We start from the raw sequence: 24,748 nt of genomic DNA, 5'->3' as shown, positions 1-24,748 counted from the left end.
AGAACTGTGTTTTTTAGAAGCAGTTACCTTTTAAACTAAAACCTTTTTCAGCTCCAAGTTTCTCCAGTACTTTAGTCCATGGTCCTCTTGAAATGAATCTTCCTTTAGATGTCACCAGCACTATAGAGCTGAAGGGAACAAAAAGTCATTTATAAACAGGTGAGGAGTTAGGAACCATTCCTTGCTTTTCTGGCTTGAGATCTGTTAACCCGTCTGTGCAACCCCAAGTCACCTATGAGCTGCAATGCTTTCTGCTTTAATGGCTTTTGTCAATGCTGACAGCTTAGTCATATGGTCACTTTTCCAATAATGCCAACAAATCCTATTAGGAAGCAGAGAGAATTCCTTTTTTTTCTTTTCTTTTTTTTTTTTTTTCTTTTTTTAGTTACTAGTGAAAGTTTTGCTATGACATTTAGTAGGGATGGGATGCCCTGTTCTTGCATATCTGCGAGGCAGAATAATTGAACATCTGCCTATATGAAATAATTTCATTCCACCTTGCAGGTTTCCACAACTGAAGCTTGTCTGACTCAACTGGCATTTGCAGTGCTGCAAAACAAGAGCCTTGTTGGGTCTGCTTTCCTGCATCACAGTGGACACAAGTTGCTAAAATTAATTTGGCAGCAATGCCTGCAGAGCTCCAACCCTGAGCTGCTGAGTGCTGCAGTTACACCCGAACAGCTGCACTGGATATGGAACTGTTCAGGGGAAAACAGCACTGGGTGGTGGCAAAAGGGAAGTAAAAGAATTATGATCCATCGGGTTTCTTCCTATAGTAAACCTGATGTGTTAAATAATCCATGGGTTGCACTGCTGAGCTGCTTTTGGCTGCTTTGTGAATGCTCTTTTTTCTACTTTGAGTTCAGTAAAATCTTTAATTTCTATTAGATGTCTTCTTTAAAATAAATTCACTTAATGTTTTGTTTTCTTACTCCTGGAGAACTTATCAAAAATTGATTTTTTGGCTTAAAAAAATGGAATTTGGCCTGAAGAGAGTTGCTTAGAGGAACTGAAAGACTTATTGCTAGAAGCACTTCCTCTCACATCCACAAAGCTGTAAATCTATTTAAAAGTCTTTTGAGCAGTATCTTGATGAGAGGCTGGCAAGACATTCTGGAATCTGTGCTGAAGAGGGCAGAGAGCTGTCCTGTCCCTCCAACTGCGTGGTGCCCACCTGCAGCTGGATGGCACCTCGTGCAGCAATGGATTAAAGGAGTTTCGTGGTCATAGCTGAAGTCTTTGCCTGATGGAATTGGAAAGGCCAGCAGGGGGAGGGCTGGGAAAGCTTTTGGTTAGAGGAAAAGAATGTTTTGAGTTTTCAGCCCTCACAAGGACACACAGCTGAGTGACACCCTAGGTGCTGGCTGTTTTGCATACAGTTCCAGTCCTAATTGTAACCTAATCCTAATTCCAATCCTAATCATCAAAATGAAACAATGAGGCTCAGCTTGACTTAAATGCACCTAAAGCCTAATTAACAACTCATCCTCTAAAGTAAGAAAGAACCCAAGCAGCAGGCTTTAGACAGGTTTAAGATTGTACTTTTTAGCAAAGAATGATGGGTCCTTTTTTTCTTTGATTGTTTAATGAAAGAAAAGTGAGTAACTAGCACGCTTTTCTGTAGTAACCACTTGACATGTTTTTTGCAACCTTTAGAGTTATTTAAAACGTTTTTTTTGTGTTGACAAGCTTGGTACAATGACAAAACTTCCTCCAAGTCTGTAGAATAAATCCTAGAACAGCACCCTGTCAATTTGCCCACCAGATGGCTCATCAGCAAAGCAATCACATTTGTATTAAATGTTATGTACTGGTTTTCAAATCAAAACAGATTTCATAGCAAGGAAAGGTATTCACTTCCCATAGCATTCCACAAACCACTGTAGGAACAATCCCTTTGGATAAAAGACTTCTGATGCTGTTTCCTTCACTATTCCAGCAAATAAACCCACTGTTCTTCTATATGCAAGAACATCTGGTGAAAAACTGAAAAACTGCATTTCTAGGTGCTTAAAAAATGAAGCATAGAGATCTTAGGTATGGGTAGGGGACAGATGCAAAGAGGAATGTATTTTATTAGCAGGACTTTCTGCTATTTGAGAAAGTGTGCAGGCAGTAGGAAAATGTAAGCTGTACATCTGTACCAATATGTGCTCAAGTTTATTTCTGAACTTAAGCCTTCTGTTGTCTCTAACCCACAGCATCAGTGTGGATCTGCAGTTTATTAATCAAATGTAGCTTACTGGAGGCTCAATCAGTTCCTAAATCTCACTCTGCACCCTCAGCTGCCTGCATGTCCTGCTCACATTTGGACTCAAAGTCTGTAGGTACAAAAGCACACACTGTTAGCTCAGTCAGTCTGGTCCATGTTAGGTGACCAAAACCACAAAAAAATGTGTTATACAGCATTCTCATATGCTATGCCTTACCAGCACCCAATTACTCACTGATTTCTGATGTTGTTGACATAGTTTTCTATCTGCGCTGGGATTCCTTGCAGAATTGAGTTTTTGAATGTTACTCGATCAACTACTTTCCCATGATGTCCATCGATCACTATCAGCTGAATACCCTCTTCGGTGAGGAAATACCTTACACCATCAACCTGTGGGAGAGGGGAAGGAGCATGTCAGTTTATTGAAGAAACACAAATGCAAAATAATCAACTCTAAGAAGCACTAATAGCCTTGAATTAGGGGACTGCTTATTACATCAAAGGGCAGATTTCCAGATCTCTGAGGTCAAGCTGACCTGCTTTTTTTTTAATTATTTTTTGTAAAATTCAAAGGAAAAGTGACTCAAATCTTTTGTCCCATAAAGTTTACTGAGAAGACCCATTTACCTCGATGTATGCATAGTCATCCTTCAGGTGGAAGTATTGTTTCTTATAAGTTTCTATTTTCACTTCTAGTAGGTGGTCCTTTGTTTTCTGTTCAGAAAAAAAAAGAAAGAAAAAAGAGATTTTAATGAGAGTGTCCATTACATGAGTGCTGCACCTTCAGTAAACATTTTAAACCACAAAATTCAGTCAAGAAGACAGCTACAGAATGAGCTGTGACTTGCCAAATTGCATTGCTAATGAGACTGGGCACAATGTCCACCTCTCTGTTCATCCTGTCTGTGTCTAAACTGTTTCACCAAATGGCCGACTGTGATTCTCACTTCATGGTGCTTATACACAATTCTCTGAGGCTTTGCTATGATTTCCTGCTTCAAGGATGATGAGATAAATATTCTCCTTCCTCTCAGAATCAGACTGGATAGAATATAGGACACATAGCATTGTGCAGAATCCTATATACAAAGGAGACACTCCGCTGTGCAGTCCCCTGTCTGCTGCTGTTGTCCTTACAGCTTGGAAAGACAGCTTGCATCTCTGCAGCATCACATTCCCTGGACCAAGCCCTCTTCCAGCTCACCACTATTTATCCTGTTTTTAAGCACGGCACTTCCCAATAGAGACTCAAAAGACTGGGTACTTAACTTGAACTGCTCTGTCCTTTGAACACTTTCATACTTGGCACTTGCAAGAATCTGTTTCATACAATTTCTCATGTCTCATCCACTTCATAAAAACAGGCATGAAATATACTAAATCCATTACAAAGCCTTTTCATGAGTAGAGGAACAATATGGGCTAGAACAACAGACAATTTTGTGATAGGAAATCAACTACTTTACCAGCTGTACAGTAGATAGCTTCTTAGGCATTGGCACTTCTACTACAGGCGTCTCAATGTACTTGGGGTAAGCCATGGCTTGACAGTCACTGACTCCAGCAGTCTTTGGAATCATAGCTTTGATCCTTATTCGTTCACAGCCTTTGACAGAGCAGAAAGCAAATTTCTCCTTTTCATTTTGAGCTTTAAGTTTCAGAAACAGCAGCCTGTACATAAGGGAGAAAAGTGAAGAGCATCCTTGAGTTCAACGCAAAAAGTGACTAAGGTTCGGTGGACTCCTTCCTAATACTTTGCAATAATGTGTGTGGAAAACCCCCTGTGCTGGTTTGAGGAATTTATAACAATAAACATGTTACATACATTTAAAAGGATGCCTGCATCCCAAAAATGTTTTGGGAAAGTCAGGAAACCTAAGAGAGGTCAGCTGACATCTAAACTGCCCTTGAGCTCTATTTCACAATGTCCATTTACACAGAAATACATAGTTTGTATTTTAGAACTCTTTCTTCAAGTCTCTCACATTTTCTTAGTTCTGTAAAAGAAAACAACAGACTTTGCACTCTTGTGCCTCCCTGTCTTAGGTCTTCTAAATGGTTGCTGTTCAAAACAAAAAAGGTTGGGTGTGTCTCCCGTTCAGTACTATGGTCTGCATTTTTTTTTTTCTTCCTAATTTGTATTCACTTAGCAAAGCATTTCCCAGAGGAACTGGCAGGACAGCACAGCATGGCCTGCAAATGACTGGCAACTATGGGAGTCCCAAGAAAATTAAATGCTGGTCACATTCCCAGAAAGAATTTCTGGTTTTGCTGTGATCCCAACTGATGGCATTCGCCAAACAGCTCAGAATTCCAGCAGCTTTCTCAAAAAGGTGTCCAAATCATCAAGGGTCATTTCCTTACCCAGTGTCCTCATCCCAGTAGTAGTATCCTTTGCTAGGATATCTGTACTCCAGTTTCTCCATTTGAGATACCCTATAAAAGGTTCCAGTTTTGATTGTTTTCTTCAAGAGACGATTGTGGATGTCTGAGAGAATGGAAAATGTCGACCCTTTAGGATAACAAAACCCTACTTGGATCCAGTCGTTCCTGAAATAGCAAAGACTCAGGTTGTAACAAGTCGACGCATTACTATTAATTTTCCTGCGCATGTTAAAAGCCAAACTAAATACTTCACTCCAAAATGTAACTTTTTCTTTTCCTGGCCAGTTAAAATTGTAACGGCTGGGGATCAATCAATGCAATGTAAATTAGACATAACCTCTACGGGTTGGTTAAGCAACAGGGGTCAGATCTGCTCCTGACTTCTACACCTCTGACTTCTATGCAACAGGAATGCATTATCTAGGCTTCTAAAAAGGACTGTGTTATCTTCCAGGGCTTCCCCAGGGAGCCAACAGGAATCTGAGATGTCAAATGAAAAGATGGTGAACTCAAAGGAGTTCCTGGAACAATTATGTTAATTCTGGAAGAGTTCACACAGCAATGACCTCACCCACTAAAAATGTGCAGTTACATTATTAAGCTGGAATGTTGGAATTCAGTTGGATCACTCACTTGTTGAAGTTGATGAGCCATATGGTCAGCTCTTCAGGGGCTGTCTTGTCCCAGTGAATGGTGTAGCCTTTCCTCAGAGTTATAACTGGCTGATATTGCTGGTAATGAGTGCTTTTGCTCAAAGCCCCTTCCAAGTAGAGTGGGTGATTGTGGTAGTCATTTTTTATTATTTTCATTTTGAGGTTGGCTGGCTTGTAGGCTTGGATGTATATCTGGATGAAAAAAGATCATCAAGTGTTTAATGAATTACAGTAAAACATTAAAGGTTCAGCTACTCTACAGCTGCGAACTTGTGTGAGGTCACTTCAACAGTGACCTGTACACCATATACTTAAAACATGTACATTCAGTTTCTTCAGCTTATTTCTTTCTAAAAAAAATAGATTGTTTGGGTGTTTTTTCTTGTTTTTTAATAAAAAATTAAAAATGGGAAATGTAAAGATCATTTTCTTATTTAAACTATGTCAGTTAAGGCCCCAGATAAGCCTACAGTAGAGCTGAAGTATTAATGGAAAACATTAATACTGTGGGACTGTGGGGCTGTGGAACATCTGACTTGTGTTAAAAAAGGACCTTTCTGTCTGGATTTGAGAAGGAAAACCAGCCCAGTGGTTACAGCTTGACTTCAGTGGCACTGTGCTGAGAAAGCAACACTCTCAACACCTAAGACAAAAAAAAAAAAAACAAAACCAAAAACAGAGAAAAACAAGGACTCTCTCCAGACAGTAGGGTGAAAGCTCACATGGTGGGAAGAATGGTTTGGTGGTTACTCAACAGGATGATGAAAGACCATGAGAGCTGAAGTCTAATTTTGACTCCTCAGCACGCTTACCATAGTCCTGTGGGGAGCACTTCCCTCCTTGGAGTGAGAGGAGATAACCCTTCCTTACCCAGTAGCTGGTAGATTTATGAATATTAATCTGCTAGTGCTTGTGGGGTAAAAGCTGTTTCAGCCCAAAGTGTCCAAATCAAAGCACAAGATCTTCGTATTCAAAACCTCCTGCGCACACATGCAGTTAAACCCCGAGCACTCTGCAGAAAGCACGTTTCTAGAAGTCATGCTTTACAATGCCAAGATAATTAAAGTGATAATGATGCATCAAATTAAGCAGCTTTACCTGTGCATAGTGTCCACTGCAGATAGAACCTCTCCAGTCAGGCACATCAATGCAGTCTGGGTGTTTGATTAACCAATTATCTTCTTTTATCAGGTAAGAGCCTGGATATTCAGACACAGAACCATCTACGTCATGAAAAACAGATGTTTTATCACCATCCATATCCAGATCATTGAACCAGGGTCCAGGTTCTCCAAAGAAGACCCTTGAGGTAATCTAAACAAAATAGTGAAACACATTCATGTCACTAGAAAGGAATTAATTACTTACAGTACAAAGCAAAGGAAGCTGTGGTCACTGAAATGGCTCAACAGACCAGAAAGGTTTTTGGCTTTGGGGGCAAACTAATATATGAAGAAATCATTGTATGCACTAATATCGTCATTCTTCAAACAGCCACGGATTTTTGGCTGCTCAGCATGACACACTGCAGGCCTGATGTTCAATGGCACTGAAGCTCCATGCCTCCAGATGAAGTTTGGAGTGGCAGGTATTCCAAGATAACATTTACATGCTAACAGAACTACTAACTTCTGAAATGGAGCACCCACAGATGAAAGCATCAAAATCAGTTTCGATTGAGTTGGTCTTGTTAGTTGGCAGAAACATCAGTGCCATTTGGTGCAGGACTGTTAGGGTTTCCTCTCCTTCACCTGCACACTGCCTCTTCGTTAAGTCTGAATGTAGAGCTGGGTCATGCTTCTTAAAGGTGTGTCTGATTTGTCAGAGAGAGCAGACACAGATTTTCCTGTTGACCTCGGTGGAAAGGCTAAAACAACTAGAATTGCAGCTGTAGCAATGAGAAGGTTTGTTTTAAAATTCTGGAGGAAGGTTCAGGAGACAGAGCAATTTCACTAAGGCCACTTCACTCATTGTCTGATAATATATTTTTAAGGTTCCAAAGCCACATAAAGTCATACCAATGCTGGGAAAAGTCAGCGACCTCCTTTGGGAAATGACTGCTCAGGCAACTTCTGACTGATATTTTTATCCAGCATAAATAAATGTCATGTCACCAGCCTACCAGCCTACTTGGTGTGATGTGAGAGAGTGACAGATCAACACTTTTAGGGGAATTTTGCCTTTCCCATCGTATTTGGCACAAGGACCACCAACCAGTCAGCACTTTTCCTGACATCTGAGCAAGTCTGCTAACTTTCTGAAAGTTAAGCAACCCAAATAATTTCACTTCCAACCACTTTATTTATTTGTTTGTCATGTTTGGCAGTTGGATTTAACAGCTGCTAGAGGTGAACATTAGCAATGAGTTCACTCATATTTCTGCAAGCAAACACAGAAATAACTCTAAAAGCACAGACCCCCAGATGAGGTTCAGAGCAGCACCCAGAAGTTCATACTGTAACTCAGCATTTGTCAGCCTCTTTTTGGCTGGGTTCTGCTCTCATTTATGTCTGCAGAACTGGAGCCCATGTGCAGATTCTTCTCTCTGTTTTAACAGTTTCTGACACACACAAGAATGGAAGTGATTTTCACTTGACATCATTTTTTTTTTTATACTTCTGGTTTGCTCCAAACCAGATTTGCTTATTATTTCATCCATCCTACTTTCTCAGCTGCCACTCTCTTTGCTTCTGGCAAAGACAACGGGCAGCTCTTGCGGAACTCCTGTTTTCTCCAAAAGGCTGTTACACCCTTTTTGCCCATAAACCCACTTCCAAGCCAACTGACAGGCCTTGCTGGGAAGGATAACTCACAGGGACGTCTTCAAAATGAATGTCAGTGACGTTGTTGTTTGGGCAGCTCTGCCAGGCATTGTTGAGCCTGAAGGCCAAGGCACTCGTGTGCCTACCATCCAGGGCAGCAAATTTGCGGAAGGTGCAGTTCTGGACATTGATTGGGCCATCGTAGAACTGAATGCCTCGAATGGGAAAATTCCTAAAACACATTGGAAAGAGACAGAGACAGACAGTCATGACATAGGCATGAGGTTGATAATGTATCTTGGATGTGGACAGTCCTGCAGCACTTGATTCTCTGCTGCTTTTTTTTAGCAGCTCCTGAGTTAGTGTTTGGAAGAGAAGGGATTTCCCTGCTTTTTAAGTCTGTGAAGTCTTCTTAACCTTGTAAGTTCATCTCAAGTTCTCTCATGTTTGAGGCTGATCGCCTTTATTTAGTCTGCACTCCTCAAGGGAAGCAACTTACAGCAATGCTAAGGCACTGACCTAGAAATGAATAAATTCATGCTGGCCATCACAAATGAGTTCTGCAGCAGCGAAACCTGAAACTTTTCAGGTCAGCACAGACTCCTTGGGAATGTACCAGCACATCTTTCTCCAACTGGAGGAGAAACAGTGTAATTCAAATGCAGTAAAAATGAATTTGAAAACAAGGAAAGATCTCACCAATCAGTCTGAAAACAATTGAGGGGACACAAACTTGTGAAACTTTATTAAAATAGAGCCTTTCCTGATAGAAGCTGCAAGGTAAAGATGACAGTGTTTTAACATTAAGTTAATGTGATGCTTAAACACCTTAAGAGGAGAAGATATTTTATATTTCACTTATAATAAGCCAGTTCTATCCCTTGCTCATATCAATGGTTGCAAGTTCACAGTTTTGCCACTGTGAGTATCAGCACTCAATACTAACAATGATATACACCCATTTACTTAAATGGAAAGGACATTTAGGAGAGTCCTAGGCTTTTCATTATCACTATAAAAACCTATTGCATCACTACCAAAAAAACAAAGCTGAGACACATAACGTGGCAGAAAAACATCAGCTGAGCTGTTTGGTCACCACAGAGCTACCATTAGGATAACTACGCTTTCAGGAACAACAGCAAAACATTACTTCATGTGCAAACCAATCCGTAGGACTAAAGAAGAGGCCACACACAAAGTTCTCTGGATGTTTTGAAACTATTTAATGAAGGAATTAAATTCCTGTAGCACAGCTGTAGTAGTGACAGTAGTGCTGAGCTCTGTAACTACATCTGGGCTAGGACTTTGGGATTGAGAGGCATGGAACCAAAATCCTTTGTGTGCAAGTTTCAAAATCAAACTGTGCTGAAGAAACCACTCTGTGCTGGAGCTGGTACTGAGAGTGGAAATAGTGAGTGTGATGATGTACTGAGCTGAACTTACGGGCCGATGGGCAGGGTCCTGCCCCTGTGATCCAAGCCGCCAGGTCCCCAGATCTCATTGTCCATCGTCTCGGTGCCCAGATTTCCACTCTCACCAACAAACAAGCTGTTCTTGATTTCTTGCTTAGACCCATCATCGTGGGGAAAGGTCCCACCGCTAGGAAGGAAAGGGCTGGAGGTGAAAGGCTGCTCACACCGCCCCTGTGCCCCAGGCTGAGCACCAGCTGTGTGACACCTACCTTGCCAGGGTCAGCCCAATGCCGTTGTCTGCAAATCTGCCAAGAGAAGAGAGGTGTGTCAGAAGGGTTTTCTTTGTTTAATCATGTCAATATACAACCATTGAGGTAGAGGGCAGATGGGCTTAGTTACCAAACAGTAGTCATGGGAGAACTCAAGATTTTTCATGCTTGTTCCTTTCGGAAGATATTTTTTTTGGCACATCATGTAGTACACATTGGTCACATGAAGCAGTAGATGTGAACCTGATTGCTCCAAGGGGGAGTTATGGCTGTGATTGCTGGCCGTTATTTACTTGTCTGATAATGCTTTTTCCCTGTATCTAATGACCACACTCTTTTCACTGTTAGGTAAAAAATAGAATGTTCATCTCTCCCTCCAAATAGCTTTTATTATTTAATAATACTTTGCCTTACATTCTCCTCTGTGTTCATGCATCACATGCTGCTTTCATGACATAACTCTACAGGGGGAAATTTTATAAAAGCAGCTTGGCTTCTCTTTCACTAACAGGAAGACAGAGATCAGACCTTCCTTATTAAAAACAAAAAATGGCAATGTTCTCCAATTTTGCTGACATTCTAGAGCTTTTAGATAAGATGACAACTTTTGATCCAGGCCTCCAGCTTACAGAAAGGCTATGAGTAATACAATATTTTGAGTTAATATCTTGATGGTATTTACACCAGTACATAAATCCCTCTATCACCCAACTCTCCCACACATTAAAGCTATCAGTGCAGAGCCGAATAAAACCCGGCTCTGCCTTGTCCTGCTCCTGACTCTAGGTGGCAGTCCATTACACAGCATCGCCTTCCCTCTCATATCTGCGGCGCCATAAAACGTATACTGCATGCCACATTAACATTTGTTTTGTTAATGCAATACATAAGTCTTACTGTAGCAACAGAAACGGAAATTACTGTGGCCATAAAGACAATTACAGTTTACAAGCCGCTTCCTTGAATTCTGATACACCCATAAGATCACTACTGGAAGCTCATAAAGCAAGGTAATTCACTCAGAACATTGGTATCCTCTGTCTGTGGCACTCAACAACACAAACTTTACACGACATGCAAGAGATCTGCAAATACATCTTGTTGGTCACGCTGTGCCTCAGGTATCCCTGGCTCATAAGTTCCCAGGAAGCACAAACAGGACGGCTCAGCATCACATTTCAGAGTGTTCTGCCACAATCTTGTTCTCACCAATCTGACAGGTTGCCAGAACCAGCCCACAAGGTTTGGCTCACTCTGAGGTAAGGCAGCCCTGCCAGCAATTGGACACCAGATAATGCTGAGGCAGATACCCGTGGCACGGTTATCACAATATGCCTTGTAAAGTAGCTTTTTCCTTTTTCTCCTCTTTCTTCCTTGTGGTTGATATCAAGAACCTGGCTCAGCAGAAGAAAATGCAGGTGATCATCTGTTTTCCACTGCAAAAGAAATATCTGTTCTGACCAGCGCAGGAAATGGCCCTGAAAGAGCACAAGACACACGTGCCCAGTTTCTCTGCCTTGCTGCTGTGACGCATAGTTTCATGTCTGCCCCATCACTCCAGCTTATTCAGCATAACAGCCAACCACATAAAGCTGATCTGTTACCAGGCTCGGCCATGGGAGGTGGTGGATTTTGCTGCTCTTTTTCTGAAGCACCTCATTTTTCATGTAAAAAAAGGATGCTGTTATTTGTATTGGTGCATGTGTGTTTGCACATTATCATTTTGAATGCCGGTCAGAATCACACACACAGAAAAACCCCCAACAACCTCAGAGATCTTCAGTTCAGACGAAAACAGGTTTTCTTTGTGTAAAATAATGCCTGGGTTTACGTTTCATCTTTATTTCAATCTTGGCCATATGAAAGGTGCAAAGCGGTATAAATAGTCTGAACCACAGCTATGCTCGCCATAAACACCGGGCTGAACTCTGAGAGTTGAAATAAGGCAAAACTCACTGGCAGTTGTCCAGCCACACATCTCCGCCCCGCAGCCAGGCCCCGTGATCCTGGTTCTTGTAGGCAATAAAGCGTTCAATTATCGCAGGTTCCCTGGGCTTCAAAGGATCAGCGTCTTTGTGTGGGCTGTATCTGCAACCAGAAGGAGAGAGAAGGAACATTGGCAAGGGAAGGCAGCCTTGCTTGGTCTACCGCCCTGCTAAACATCTGGTTTCTGCTAGCTGAGAGCGGCTCTGGGACAACAGTCCATCCAAGCGGCACATCTAGGCAAGCAGAGGTGGCCAGAGCCCTCTGCCAAGGGACAGCTGGTCCAGGCGAGGCTGTTGTAAAGACCTGCTCCAAGTTTCCTTTCACCTTGCCATTATTGTATAGCTGATATATTGCTGAAAGCATGGAAAGTTTATTATTGCTTCCAAAAGTCAGAGATATTTTTTAATCCTTTACTGTTCGTAGGATGGCTTAGGTCGGAGGGGACCTTACAGCCCACCCAGCCCCAACCCCCTGCCATGGGCTGGTTGCCATCCACCAGCTCAGGCTGTTCAGGGCCCCACACAACTTGGCCTTGGACACCTCCAGGGATGGGGCACCCACTGCCCAGCTCCGGGCAGCTGTGCCAGTGTCTCACTGCTCTCTGAGTAAAGAACTTCCTCCCAACATCTAACCTAAATTTTCCCACTTTTGAAACCATTCCCCCTTATCACTATCAGAATGTGTAAAAATCTGGTCCTCCTCCTGTTTATACTCTCCCTTCATGCACTGGAAGGCCACAGTGAGGTATCCTTAGAGCCTCCTCTTCTCCAAGCTGAACAAGCCCAACTCCCTCAACCTTTCTTCATAGAAGAGGCTTCTGCCCTTAGCACACTCCTGTTTAGCTAAATACCCTTTTCCCCCATTTTGAGCATCCTTCCTCCTAACCTTGGCTATGTTGTGGCAATGAGAATTCTTCCTCCTTGTTAAAAGGAACTAAAGTATCTTGGAGAGAGGCTGAGAGCAGCTCCTCTGCTATTCTCACCACACACTGCTCAGAACAAATAAGAGATTTTCTAGCTCTATCTCAGTGATGATGAAATACTGGCCTGACACAGGGAAAAAGCAGACACAAGTGGAAACTGCAGCAAAATGTGACCTCTGCTGCCCTTCTGCCTCCACTCAGGCAACAGTATCCAAGCAAGGTTTTGGCGCTGCTGAGCTTGGCTGCCATTCACCCAGGAGCTCTCCCTTTTGCTGCTGAAGGAGCATCTCCCATCAGCTCAGCACAGCTTAGAGAACCTGACAGCTGAGCATTCAACTCAGTGCCAGCAGCGGATGGTCCAGAGATTAAAATTCATGCCTCACCAACGGGTAGTGAGACCAAGCTGTCAAATCGCTAACAGATATTCAATAGCACTTTGCTCTGCTTAATAAGCCATCATATCAATCTAAATCTGAGCACCGGGCTGATAGGGTTCCAGTAAATGAATATTACTTTGGCAGCTTCATCACTAGCGAATTTGCTTTCAGAAAGAGATTTAGTATCAGCCCTTGTGAATTCCCTAGACATTGTTAAATACAGATATTTTGAGATAGATTTCCAGTTTCATTCACATCCATGTGAATATCTGGAATAACACTACAGGGTACAGACTTTTGCCCAGATACTTAATGCTGTAACTGAATGCAGAATAATCTCTCCAGCTTTTTAACTGCCCAGCCTATGTCCAAGACTGCCCTGGCCAGTGTAGCTATAATCACTTAATCAGTCTTTCAGTCTCAACAAGTGAAAAGTGAAAAGCAGTACAAATAATCTGAGCCGCAGCCTGTACTGCTGGGTAATCACCAAGCACAAGCATGACTGCATATTGAATTTCTTGGCTTCCAGGGCTCATTCCTGCCTTGTAGGGCAAGGGACAAATTGCCTTTTGTAATCCCTTACTGTGCCTGTGGCAACCAGCAGTTTCCCAAGGCACGCGTTCAGCTATCTGGTCATCAGGTTCTCAAGAGAATTTAGAGGTATTCGCAGAGAAGGTTTGTTTGTTTGTTTGTTTTTATGGTGGGTTTTTTTGTTGTTGCTGTTGTTGTTTCTTTGGAGTAATTTTTACTATTCAGCTAATTATTTCAATTAATTTGGCATTAAAACAAGGTCAATAATATTCATTTTTCAAATTCTTTCAGCATCAGCTGTGGGGTGGGGCACTGTGCTGATGCAGAGCATAGGATGAGTTCCCTGAAGAAGATGCTGAACCTACTCACACAGTGCTTTCCTAGTGCATAACCAGCAGTGTGGGCAACCTTTGCCCTAGAGATGGAAAGACAAAGGAAAAACTGAGCAATCCCTTCCTTTCCTATGTTTCTCTGCCCTGTTGGTTTCTTCTGTCCAGAGACTCAGCCATGGGAAAACACCATCTGAGTGCTACGGAGGCAGTGAAGTCAGGAATGAAAACTGTGCAACTTGAAAGCATTTAAGTCCTTTTCTCTTCCTGGGGTTGGTAAGTATGTTAAGAGCCAGACTGACCCTCTAATGAGATAAAAGGGTGCAAGTGCAGCCCATACACTGGTACGCATTTCCTGCAAGAAGCCCTTGGCTTACATCAACCTGCGCATGGGGGTCTGCTTTGGGAAAAGACTGGGACTTCCCAGGAGCCACCACTGAGTTAAGTCTGCTGATACACAATACTCTCTGTAAAGAGGTTTTTATCATTTCTAAGTGACTCCGTTATGTCATATAGATGTTACACACAGCTCCAGGGATGGAGGGTCACACCACGCATTTAATCGGAATTATCGCTGCAGTGTCAGATTTGGAACTAGGCAGAAATTGGAAATCAAATGTAAGCTCTGCTGCTGAAGTGTTCCCTGCTCAAGCAGGTCCAGAAGGAATGAAGAAGATCAACAGCATTACCTGGAATTACTTTCATTTCCCGTTTGTGGAAAACTTGCAGCAAATTCTAACCAGCAGAGCTGTTGGCCAGACAGCATTTAATTTATCTCTGTCATCTACCAAAGAAATCAGTAGAATACCATACAGCAGAAGTAATATCTATGCCTGCTCAGCTCCAAGCTAAAGAGCAAAGACAGCAACAGGAAGATGAGGTCTGGGAGTCCTTTATGACAAGGAGATGAAGTTAGAAAGTGATAAATCACCGTGGAGTCACCATTCCTGGAGGTGTTCAAGAGCCATGAGATTCAGCACTGAGGGATGTGGTCAGTGGGCATGGTGTGATGGGTTGGGTGGTTGGACTGGGCGAGCTTAGTGGTCTTTTCCAACCTTAGTGATTCTATGAAATTTAAGTGAAATCCTTTCCTCAATAATTTCCACCCAAAAGCATTGCAATGATTTATATCAGCTTCCTTGGGAGCAACATTATAGTTCTAAACCAGTGCTAAAGAGAAGTCTTTTCCAAACCAAGTGCAGAGCACCTTACCTCCCAGAAATCAGTGTCAGAATGGGCCTTTTGTCCTTGGCTGAGGCAGGAGTGGTTTTAACACCGTTATCGATGATCATTCCAGCCTGAAAGAAAATGGGAATGTAATATTATGGTTTATTTATATATTCTACAGTTCTTTCCACTTCCAAGTTCTGTCTCCAATTGTCCCAAGCCAAAGTATATGGCACAATCCTAATAACTGCTTCTGCTAATAATATATGAAACTGAGTATTGCCAATACCATCAGGAATTGCATGTATCACCCCAAACTGCTCAATATTTCCTGAAACTGAAGCTCTCTTCTAAATGTACTCCCATGCACCTAAACACAGTGCTGCAGCCTCAGGACCAGCAGTCCTCACCACGGCACCACACACAGCGTGCTGAGGGCAAACAGGGAAAGAGTGAGAGAAGGCAATCAGACACACTGGCTGTATTTATTCTTTTAGAAGCCGTTTGGCTAATTGCTAACATTGGCAGTTGAGGTCTATAATTAGACAAGCTGCCAATAGATGCTCCTGTAGGCACTATTTTAGGAAAGCAGAAGCAAAGAATGAGCCTGGCGCAGCCAAGCAGAGGGAAGAACTTTGGTGCCCAGGAGCCAAGAGGATGCTGGCCGGCTCAGAGCGCTGCCACACCAGCCTGCAAGCTGCTCTATCTGCAGACACAAACAAGTTTGCATCAACTTCGAGCGAAACAGAAAGCACAGGCATTAATAGCTTGCAGATCCGAAGAGCTGGAGCGAGAAAGCGATGTTTTTTTGACGGCAGCATTCCAGTTGCGTGCAGACTCACTCGGTAGTTGGAATGTGCGCGGTTGTTGGAAAATCTCCCCATCGGCATGTGCTCCGAGTAGCCAGGGGAATACATGCCCGCCGAGGGCCCCGTTGGCACGTGGTGCAGAACAAACCAAAAGCCTGTTTCCTGAGAAAAAGAAACGACATCTGAGCCTTCGCTTGAACCTCTTTGCTGGTCTGCATTAGCCCAAGGATTTATCGGTAAATCCTCAAGACGTAAGCCAGAAGATTTCAGGACAAATCACAGCTAGCAGCATTGACCTGTCTAACTGCGCTCAGCAGAGAGCTGAACTCACATATTTACAGTCACACTCCTGTGCAGCAACAGCAGGCTGCTTTAATCTAAACTGTGACATCTATCTTAAAGTTACACGACTTTTCTAACTCACAACACACATATACATTGATGCCCTCCCATCTGTGCATGTGCACATCTTAAAAATCACATCCATTTTATTTAGCTGTCTAAAACATATTTAGGAACCCGAACCGAGGCAATCAGGTTCTGAACTTCTGGAAAGACCACATCTCCTTGTTTAAGGCTTGGTTTGCTTGCTTATTTGTCTTAGTAGAAAATTAAATCTCCCAATGTGACCAAGGATTTCTGTGGAATTAGTGTTAGTGTTGATTGAGATTTCAGGGCAATGTTACTGTACTGCAATCAACAGAATCATTGCCAAAGACTTCACTGGGACTCCGCAGCCAGATATATTTCATTTATTCAGGCTGCACACTGTGCAAAGGCTGGGAAGTTTTGTTAAAGCCGTCCAGCTCTAGAAACAGCAAGTGTGGAGAAGTAAGAAGTATGGAGCAAAAGAAAAAACATTACCTTTTATTGGCAGCGCTAACCACATTAATATATGTCTCTATCTAGCAGTTTCAAGAATGCCTGAGTAACAGAAGCAGGTTTTATTCCAACAAGAGCCTTGGCTCGCAGGGCCCTCAGCTCTGAATCATTACCAAATAAGAAACTTCTGTACTCACTTCAGACCCCGCAGCTGCACAGTTTATAAGGTTGTTGTGTGGGTTGGCTATCCAAAAGGTGGATACAGCGCTGCAGATGAGGAAAACAAAGAGTGAGATGAAAATGACACTTTGAGCACACGCCAGAATCACGGCTCAGCTCCCCACAGTACAGGCATGGCTGATAAGACCCCAGATAAGGGGTCTTGCCCAGGGGCAAAAGGGCTGTTTGTTGTTTTTCTTTCTCTTCTCATACCACATTTGTCCTTTGTGGTTTGACAGAGAACATGGCCTTATCTCTTAAAACCCCAGAGTATTAAATGAGGAATTTCTATTGCAATTCCAAGCCTGCTATGAAGCTGTCAGATGTCAGTCATGTTTTATGATAAGGTAAATATGTTGTTGCACAAGCTACAGAAAAGCATTTGCCCCCAAATAAGCCCTCAGGTTCATTAGAGGTTTGTTTAATCAAGGGACCCAACGAATTCCCTCTCTAAAGGCTTTGCAAGTATACTGTAGCACCTGCTTTTACACAGAGCTGCTGTGATTCATTAACTTTATTTGCTCCCACCCCACTATGCATTGCATTTCTTCTGGGACAAAGGGACTCCATTTGCCTAATGCACATAGCCTCTTAATTGAGAGATTCCCATTGAAGAGGAAAGATCAATCTATCACTGTCCATCCGGTGACATACAGTCATCATTAACCAACAGGCACAGGAACTTTGGGAGTGAAACATCCAGGAGACATGTGAGTTGCTCCCTAAATTTGCTGGGTGGGATTCATCCTCCTGAAGGGGACGCACCTACCTAACCCTTACATCTCTTTCATGAAAGACTTCAAGAGGTCTTTATATTCTAAAGGAATTTCTGGTCTAAGGCAACATTTGATACATGTGACTGCATCATGAAAACGTACAAGGCTGGGCTAGAAAAAACAACTTGAGATTATTGTCTCCAAATGCAAAAGCAAGGCCTTGAATCCGCTGTATTTCCCAGTGACCTGTCTCAGCCCAGCCCTGTTCCTCACAGCCATGTGCACTGGGCATGTTACTGTGTCATTTGGCACAATCCTATTGTCTTAATTACCAGCAGCAGCTGCCTGCTTGCCTCTTCCAAGCCAACAGAGCCACAGCTGGCACCCATCCCTCATCCCTGGGCTGAGTGCCTTGGCTGCTGCGCATGGGGATGGTGTGGGTTGATGCACGGGGCAACCATGGTGTGGTTGTGCACTAGCAGGCTGGATGAGCACAGTGCAAAACTCTAATCTGTCCTTAAATTCTTTTATAAAGGAAGACGTGGCAGATCAAAGTACAGTAGAACTTTTTCATTACACATCAGCATATCATTCCTAGTACTATTTTTCTGTAATAATATTTCAAATGACACAAAACATGTTCAGCTGACAATTAAGTGAATTATGTGGAAAATAAGAACAACGGCTGATTTACTCTTATTTTATGAATGGATACATTAAGTGTCATTTATAAACAAACACAGATGTGAAAGAAAGCACCGCATGAATTTCATCTCTTTCTCTTGCCAAAGTAAAAAGCTAAAAATATGTTTCTTTGGACCAAACCCCAGTTAGTTCTGAGGACAGAATGGGTGATAGTGATAGAGTCTCAGCAGACTAAGAGTACTTTTAAATGAAAGAAAACACCCAAAGATTTTTAGCTGTTATTAGGCATCAATCAGCTTCTCACTATCTTATTTTGAAGACAGCAGTCTGGCTCTGGAGACTTTCTCATTGACTTCTTGTTGGTCAGAAATTAGGGGTTTTTTGTGTCATTTTTTTCCCCTCAAACTACACCAAAAGAAAACCCTGAAGAAAAATCTGAACAGCCATTTCTCCCAGCATCATCAATGCAGCAGCAATGCTCTGTAGTCTCAAGGCAAAACTTGGCTGTGGAGGAACTTCCCTCCTCTTGCACAGCAGTCTTACTGTCAAGCTTTGATGATCACCATCAATTCAAAGCTTCTGAAGGATGCCCACATATTGCGCATCCAATGTCCACATATTTGCTCCAGAATCCAGATTTGCCAAAGTCCCTTCATTACAGTTGCTTTTCCAGCTGTTAACTACACAGGTTTCACTTTAAGAGTTTACCACTCTCTCAGGAGTTGGTGTGAAGGGAGAACAAGGAAGCTAATGAGACACCACACATGCATTAAAATGAGCACTTTTTCCCATTCCTTGGCTGTACACCTTGATTTTGAGGTAGAAAAACAGCATGAAAATCAGGGGAAAAATGGCCAGAATGGACTGCAGGAGCTCAATGAGTCCATATTCTGTCTTATGGTAGGATCAACTGCAACAACGGTATTCATGACTGGTGTTTCTGTAACCTGCGCTAAAAACTACTACTAACAAAAAAACCATGAATCCCAGCAAGAACATACTCTACTGCTTAACTATGTGGCTAAGCTGGTCATGTTTCTTCTATACTTCATTTGATTATTTTTTTCTACAGGCAACAGAACTGCAAAAAGAACTTGTGAAATCCCTTCTCATTGCAAATGCTTCTATAATCCTCATTTAAACCTCAGTTGGCAGATCTGAAAGGGCACTTAGAGGAAAGGATCTTGCAAAAGGGAGATGAAAGGCATTGAGTATTTTTCAAGTTTAATACTGAAAAATAGAAGTTTTGGGAAGTTCTCATGGAAACATTTTCATGAGCTTATGCATGGACATTATTAGTGATCCAACAGGCATATACAGTCTTTGATCTTCTATTGCCAAGCCCTAATTCTGTGCTAAACTGCATTTATTGCACCACGTTTGTTTTATTCTTCAGTTTGGGTAAATTGCCAATAGATGCATAATGCCAATCCCGTATCGTTAAACTATATCTGTTCTCTGCAGATAATGGCTTCAGAATAAATGGGAGTGTTCTCATAATCAACTATCATTCCATATGGGCACTAATGTCAGAATCCAGCTCATTCTGGGAACGCTTTATTGAACCACTGCAACTCCTGAATGTGCAAGGCATAATCCTATTTTAGAAGAGATTTCCAATAATATCTTAGGTAGCAACCATCACAATTGGCTTCATGGTAAAAATGAAAATTACAACCCAGGTGTGTAGACAACTAAATAACACAAGTGGAAAGACCCTGAAGAGACTGCTCTCCCAAACTTTGGGAGGATGCAGCAGAGACTTATAAAGGTGACAACATAAGAATACATTCACAACATTTTTGTGGGTAAATCCTGCAACAATAGAAAGAAGAAAAGAAAGGCTCCCACTCACCTACAGTCTTGCCTGGGTTTAGGGATGTACCCTGGGTAAGCACCCTCTGTGATCAGTTTGCACATCCTGCTGTCTCGGTCGGAAGGGAGCAGAGTGCTGGGTTTAACAAGCAGTCCAAGGCAGTGATCAAATGTGTTGCGCTCTTCTGGTCCATCCTCCGTAAAGAAACAATGGCCCAGTGCATCATAACCCACAACATCCTTCACCTGCAGGTACAAAACAAAGGTCAAGTTTCATCCTTCAGCCATTACATATAGAGAAAAGACTTCACAGTAATAGCACTCCAGTATACTCTTGAACTCAGGGTGTACAAGCAAAAGCAAAAGTGAAAGCAATATCACTTTCTACTCTTAAGAGTTCATTGTATAAAATAAATTTAGATGTGGGTGTTATTAACTAGAATTTGTTATGCTCCCAAAATTTAAATTCAGCTAGAATTTGTTGTCATCTAGGAAATGCCAGTTCCATTATTTTGCCTATCTGCAAAATCAGACTATCTTAGCGTGAGACTGGAAGAAACATGGGGTGCGGAAGTGAATGAAGGATGTCGGATGTTCAAATTACATCTGGGCTCATTCATCTTCACATAGAGTTACACAAGCAGCTACATAAAATACATCTGAAAAATGCAGCTGAGCTGAAAAAATATTTTTTCAGGCTATCAGAGAGGTGGCAAGTCTTTTTTTCCAGACAGGCTGGCTTGTTTTAGCTTTGACCTGATCCTTTTTTCCAAGTTGTTGACAGAAGCTTTACTTGACCCTGAGACAAATCAGCTGGTGTTAATCAGTGCTGTTCTGGTTTGGGTTTCAACAGTGTTAACATCAGAACACTATTGTATTGGACAGAACAATACCCATCAGCTCACTGGAGGATCTGAAAAAACAATTTCAAGAGCAGATACTTGAACTCAAAGCCTAAGGCTTGGATTGGCTGGAAAACAACAACCCTCAGTGTCCAACAAGTTAGTTGTTATTATATATATCTGGAATATGGAAAATGAATTTCAAGCCTTCATGTGCCTGATGAAATGCTGTCTGTCCTGGGGTCTCTCTTTGCTTGTCCCATCAGCCTTCACCGATTACCTACCTTTGACCTGGGAAACCTTTCTAGCAGAGCTTAGATAGATACCAGCGTTTTCCTACAAACGCTTCTTCTGAGACAGCAATCATGAAGGGACAAGTAAGATATTAAAATGGACACAGAACCCATTCTTTACAGGGTTGTTGAAAGATCTTAACTCCTAAGCACCTGAATTGCTTTTGCAAGCAGGACTGAGATTCTTCTGTCATCTACATGCCTCATCTTGAGGCCAGGAAAACCAATTTCAAATCAAATCCCAAGACTAGTGTTGAAATGATTACAAGAATGCTTTCACTTAAGAGAGAATACTTTGCTTGCCAAATCTACTGCAAGCTTACATTTGCACACACATCTATTATGTATCATCCATGCTCCAGTGTAAATACTCAAATCTCTGAACATAAGTCACCACAGTAAATTAAACAGAGTTAAAATGACCTGCAAAGTGGTACATTCCACTAAAATACTTCACTAAAATTTACTGCTAACTTCTCTAATTTAACTAGATGACAGCTTTTGCAAGGTCGAGGCTTCTTTATTTAGGCATAAACAGTATGTACTACATTGAACCATCCCTCCCTGGATACATGAGCTGTCCCAGCTTTGCAATTATAAAGGTTTATGGGATAGGAGAACATCTCATTAGAGTGACCTCTTTTCAGATGAAGATTTCCAGTGTGTAGAGGAAGCCTTTCAATCTTGGAGTTGTTAAAATTGCAGACAGCCACTGAAGATAATTAGTTTTCTCATGCACAACAGTAACACTGGAAAAGCAAGTAATGGTGCTGCGACATTTAGATGATGGAAATGGTTTCCTCAGAGAAACATCAGCCACACAGAAAAGTCATTTATCTCTCCAACCAGCACAGAGCTGCACTAGGACTGGGATATGAAAACTTGTGGCAATCAGATGACAGTGGGGCAAAGCCCACCACTATTCATGGGATGTTACAGGAGACTATCACTCCCAGTTTGTTGAGAGGAGTGAAGCAGAAAGAGGAACGTGCACTGGCAGAAGGGCTCAGAGCCAACAAACCCAATGTTGTCCTAACTCATCCCTGGAAGCCCACAGAATAACACGGAGTTATCAATCAGGGGGACCTGGTCCCTTCTGTCTCTGTCACCCTCCATTTGATGAATTACTTTTCCCATATCTCATCTCCCGCTCAGCTCTGACAAACATACAAGTTTCCTGTATGTTTTTTCATGCACAAGCCCAGTACTGAAATGTTTGCATTGCAAAAGAACTGCGTGTTCCAAAAGATTTTTTCCAAAGGACTTAATTTTTGATTAAAACCTTCTTCATGGTCCATAATCTTACCTTAACCATGAGTAATTTATAGCCAGATAATGCCCTCTACAAAACAACCACTGTGCAGTACAGCTGGATTACTAAAATCAGATACTGCCTAAGTAGTCACATAGCTCAGCCTCTTACTCCATGAAGTACAGTTCTCCCCTGGATCCTGACAGAGTGTTTTTATTGACCTTCATTTAATTTCTTGCACTAATGGGAGTTTCTATTTTAGGTTGCTCACTGGGGTCCAGTGGACAGAGTGGGAATCAGAGTAAAGTTTGATCCCAGAGATTGCAATGGTGTAAATAGGTGGTTTTTATGTCCAACGTATTAAACAAAACACTGGGTAATTATTGGAATTGTCAAGAATTATGCTGAGAATTTCTACAGATTTGTTTCCAAAAGGACCCTCTATGTCCCCTAGTGAATGTGAATTTGTAGACAAGCACAGAAAAACTCACTGAGGGAAATGAGATTCTGTTGGGACAGGGACTTTCAGCAGCACCACGCAGACCCACAGAAAAACAGTTCTGCCATCAGGAATAAATAGATGGCTCTTCAAAGCTTTTGCACAGGCATTTAACTACAGCCATGTGAAAAACCCCTTGGAAATCAATGGCCTACAGTTAAACACATCCTTAAATGCTACGCTATGCTGAGGTTTAACAGTCCACCTAGATGTTTTGCATGGCTATTTTCAAAATCCGGTTCATGTACATCATCAAGGAGAGTTTTCCCTCAGCAGAGCATGCTATGGATCACCCTGACCTCAGAGGGAATGAATGTTACCTGGGGGAAAAAGGAGCTATTTGCTGTCTGTACAAATGCTGCTCATGCATGTAGAAACAGGTAGTGTTGCCCAAGTCAGAAGATAGTAGGCAGCTAGGAAATGCACAGAATAATCACAGTACTCACCAGAGACCTATGTGGGTGCCTGTGAGCTTATCTGGGGCAGAAGGAACAGGAAAGGAAGGGAAATAGAATCGGAAAGCAGATGAGGAGATTGCAGTGGGATCACATGAAGAATCAAGGTTTGGAGCTGCTAACTGCAGATGTCTATCTGAGCAATGAGACACCATTTAAGTGATGCAACCTACGGAGTGCCTGTTCTCTGATGAAACTGAGCAAATAGATGGCTTTACTTCACTTCAGCTTTCAATTCAGCCATTAGCAAAAATTGAATGGTTAGAATAAAAAATAGGTTAAACATAGAGTTTAGTATTGACAAATTGTGATAAATTACAATCAGCAGAGATTACATTCTTAACAGTTTAGATTTTGGATCCCAGAATCTAAGATTTCTCCAGGGTGCTTTTTCCTGAAGGCGAACTGTGGTCATTTAGGGAGCAGTGGCTGTTGAGTAACAGCAAGAGAGAAAGCTGTTTTCATCAGCTGCCTCAGTCTGTCTGAATTTCATTGTGTCATCATGGCTGAAAAGCATGAGCACATGCATCCCTCTGCCATGCATCTCCCAAAGTTGTCCCTTGGAGAAAGCACAAGAGACAGAACTATTTCCCAATGCTCTATACAAATCTATTTATCTGACCGGTACAAAAAATGCCAGGCACAGAGCATTTGCTTTGGCAACTATTAATGAACAAGGAATTAAGATCTCATGTCAGACTGATAAGCAGGGCTCTAGCTGGTCTGCAGTTCACCAACAGCTGTGCAAACTCTGTATACATAGATAGTGTGTTTATGGTGCCACTGGTAAGAGCCATCTGTGGCACACAAATCCTGAAACAGTGCCCTTCTACTCTGCCTATTCACTGCAAGCTCATCCCCTGTGCTGGTGACTTTGAATGGACAGTTCTCATATGACCCTGAGTGTCATATTTATATACTTTTTCCCTATAAGATGAGTTCAGTCACTAGATTTCATGTTATAAACTTAGAAGGACAGAGATCAGAAGCAGGATTCACAAATAGAAGATAAAAGCCATTCCTATTCTGGAACTGTCCTCACTTTAACTTCTGTGCATTTCAATTATGCCTGTGACTTCCATTTCCCTTGCTGCCACTTTTGGAGGCAGTATCCTGCATTCCTTGCCAAAAGGAAGACTTTGTATTTGAACTGATACTTCGGAAAAAAGTTGGATAGTCAAACTTGATGTTCATTCCATATCTTTAGCAGCTTTGGGATAGATATCTTTATACTTCCTGAATGCAAGTAAAGATTTCTCTTTCCTCCTGTCTGGTTTTGTGAGTGGAGCTGATTGGATATATAGTTTCAGGAGCAGCATTCATTCAGAACATTCTGGATCTTGGTTTCCTTACCATCATCAGGTGGTGGA

The 24,748-nt window shown here is 42.1% G+C and overlaps 1 protein-coding gene across 2 annotated transcripts in view; it reads right to left on the bottom strand.

Annotated features, from left to right (window-relative positions):
- The window catches only part of CEMIP (cell migration inducing hyaluronidase 1), a 105,686-nt gene that overhangs the window by 4,114 nt on the left and 76,824 nt on the right, over positions 1-24,748 (bottom strand). For both annotated transcript variants that reach the window (XM_052672509.1, XM_052672510.1), the window contains exons 14-28: positions 20,078-20,283; positions 16,840-16,909; positions 15,854-15,982; positions 15,057-15,142; positions 11,656-11,787; positions 9,700-9,735; positions 9,462-9,617; positions 8,067-8,247; positions 6,352-6,567; positions 5,234-5,445; positions 4,580-4,765; positions 3,682-3,886; positions 2,843-2,929; positions 2,448-2,605; positions 28-128 (exon numbers count right to left, since the gene is read on the bottom strand). In XM_052672509.1, coding sequence (XP_052528469.1) covers positions 28-128; positions 2,448-2,605; positions 2,843-2,929; positions 3,682-3,886; positions 4,580-4,765; positions 5,234-5,445; positions 6,352-6,567; positions 8,067-8,247; positions 9,462-9,617; positions 9,700-9,735; positions 11,656-11,787; positions 15,057-15,142; positions 15,854-15,982; positions 16,840-16,909; positions 20,078-20,283 — 2,161 coding nt within the window. The remainder of the gene's footprint in view (positions 1-27; positions 129-2,447; positions 2,606-2,842; positions 2,930-3,681; positions 3,887-4,579; positions 4,766-5,233; positions 5,446-6,351; positions 6,568-8,066; positions 8,248-9,461; positions 9,618-9,699; positions 9,736-11,655; positions 11,788-15,056; positions 15,143-15,853; positions 15,983-16,839; positions 16,910-20,077; positions 20,284-24,748) is intronic.

The sequence above is a fragment of the Tympanuchus pallidicinctus genome, unplaced genomic scaffold (assembly GCF_026119805.1).
Source record: "Tympanuchus pallidicinctus isolate F22 unplaced genomic scaffold, pur_lepc_1.0 scaffold12, whole genome shotgun sequence".
Taxonomy (NCBI): Eukaryota; Metazoa; Chordata; class Aves; order Galliformes; family Phasianidae; genus Tympanuchus; species Tympanuchus pallidicinctus.
Note: the sequence above shows the minus strand (reverse complement) of the source record. Positions and strands in the feature narration are given on the sequence as shown.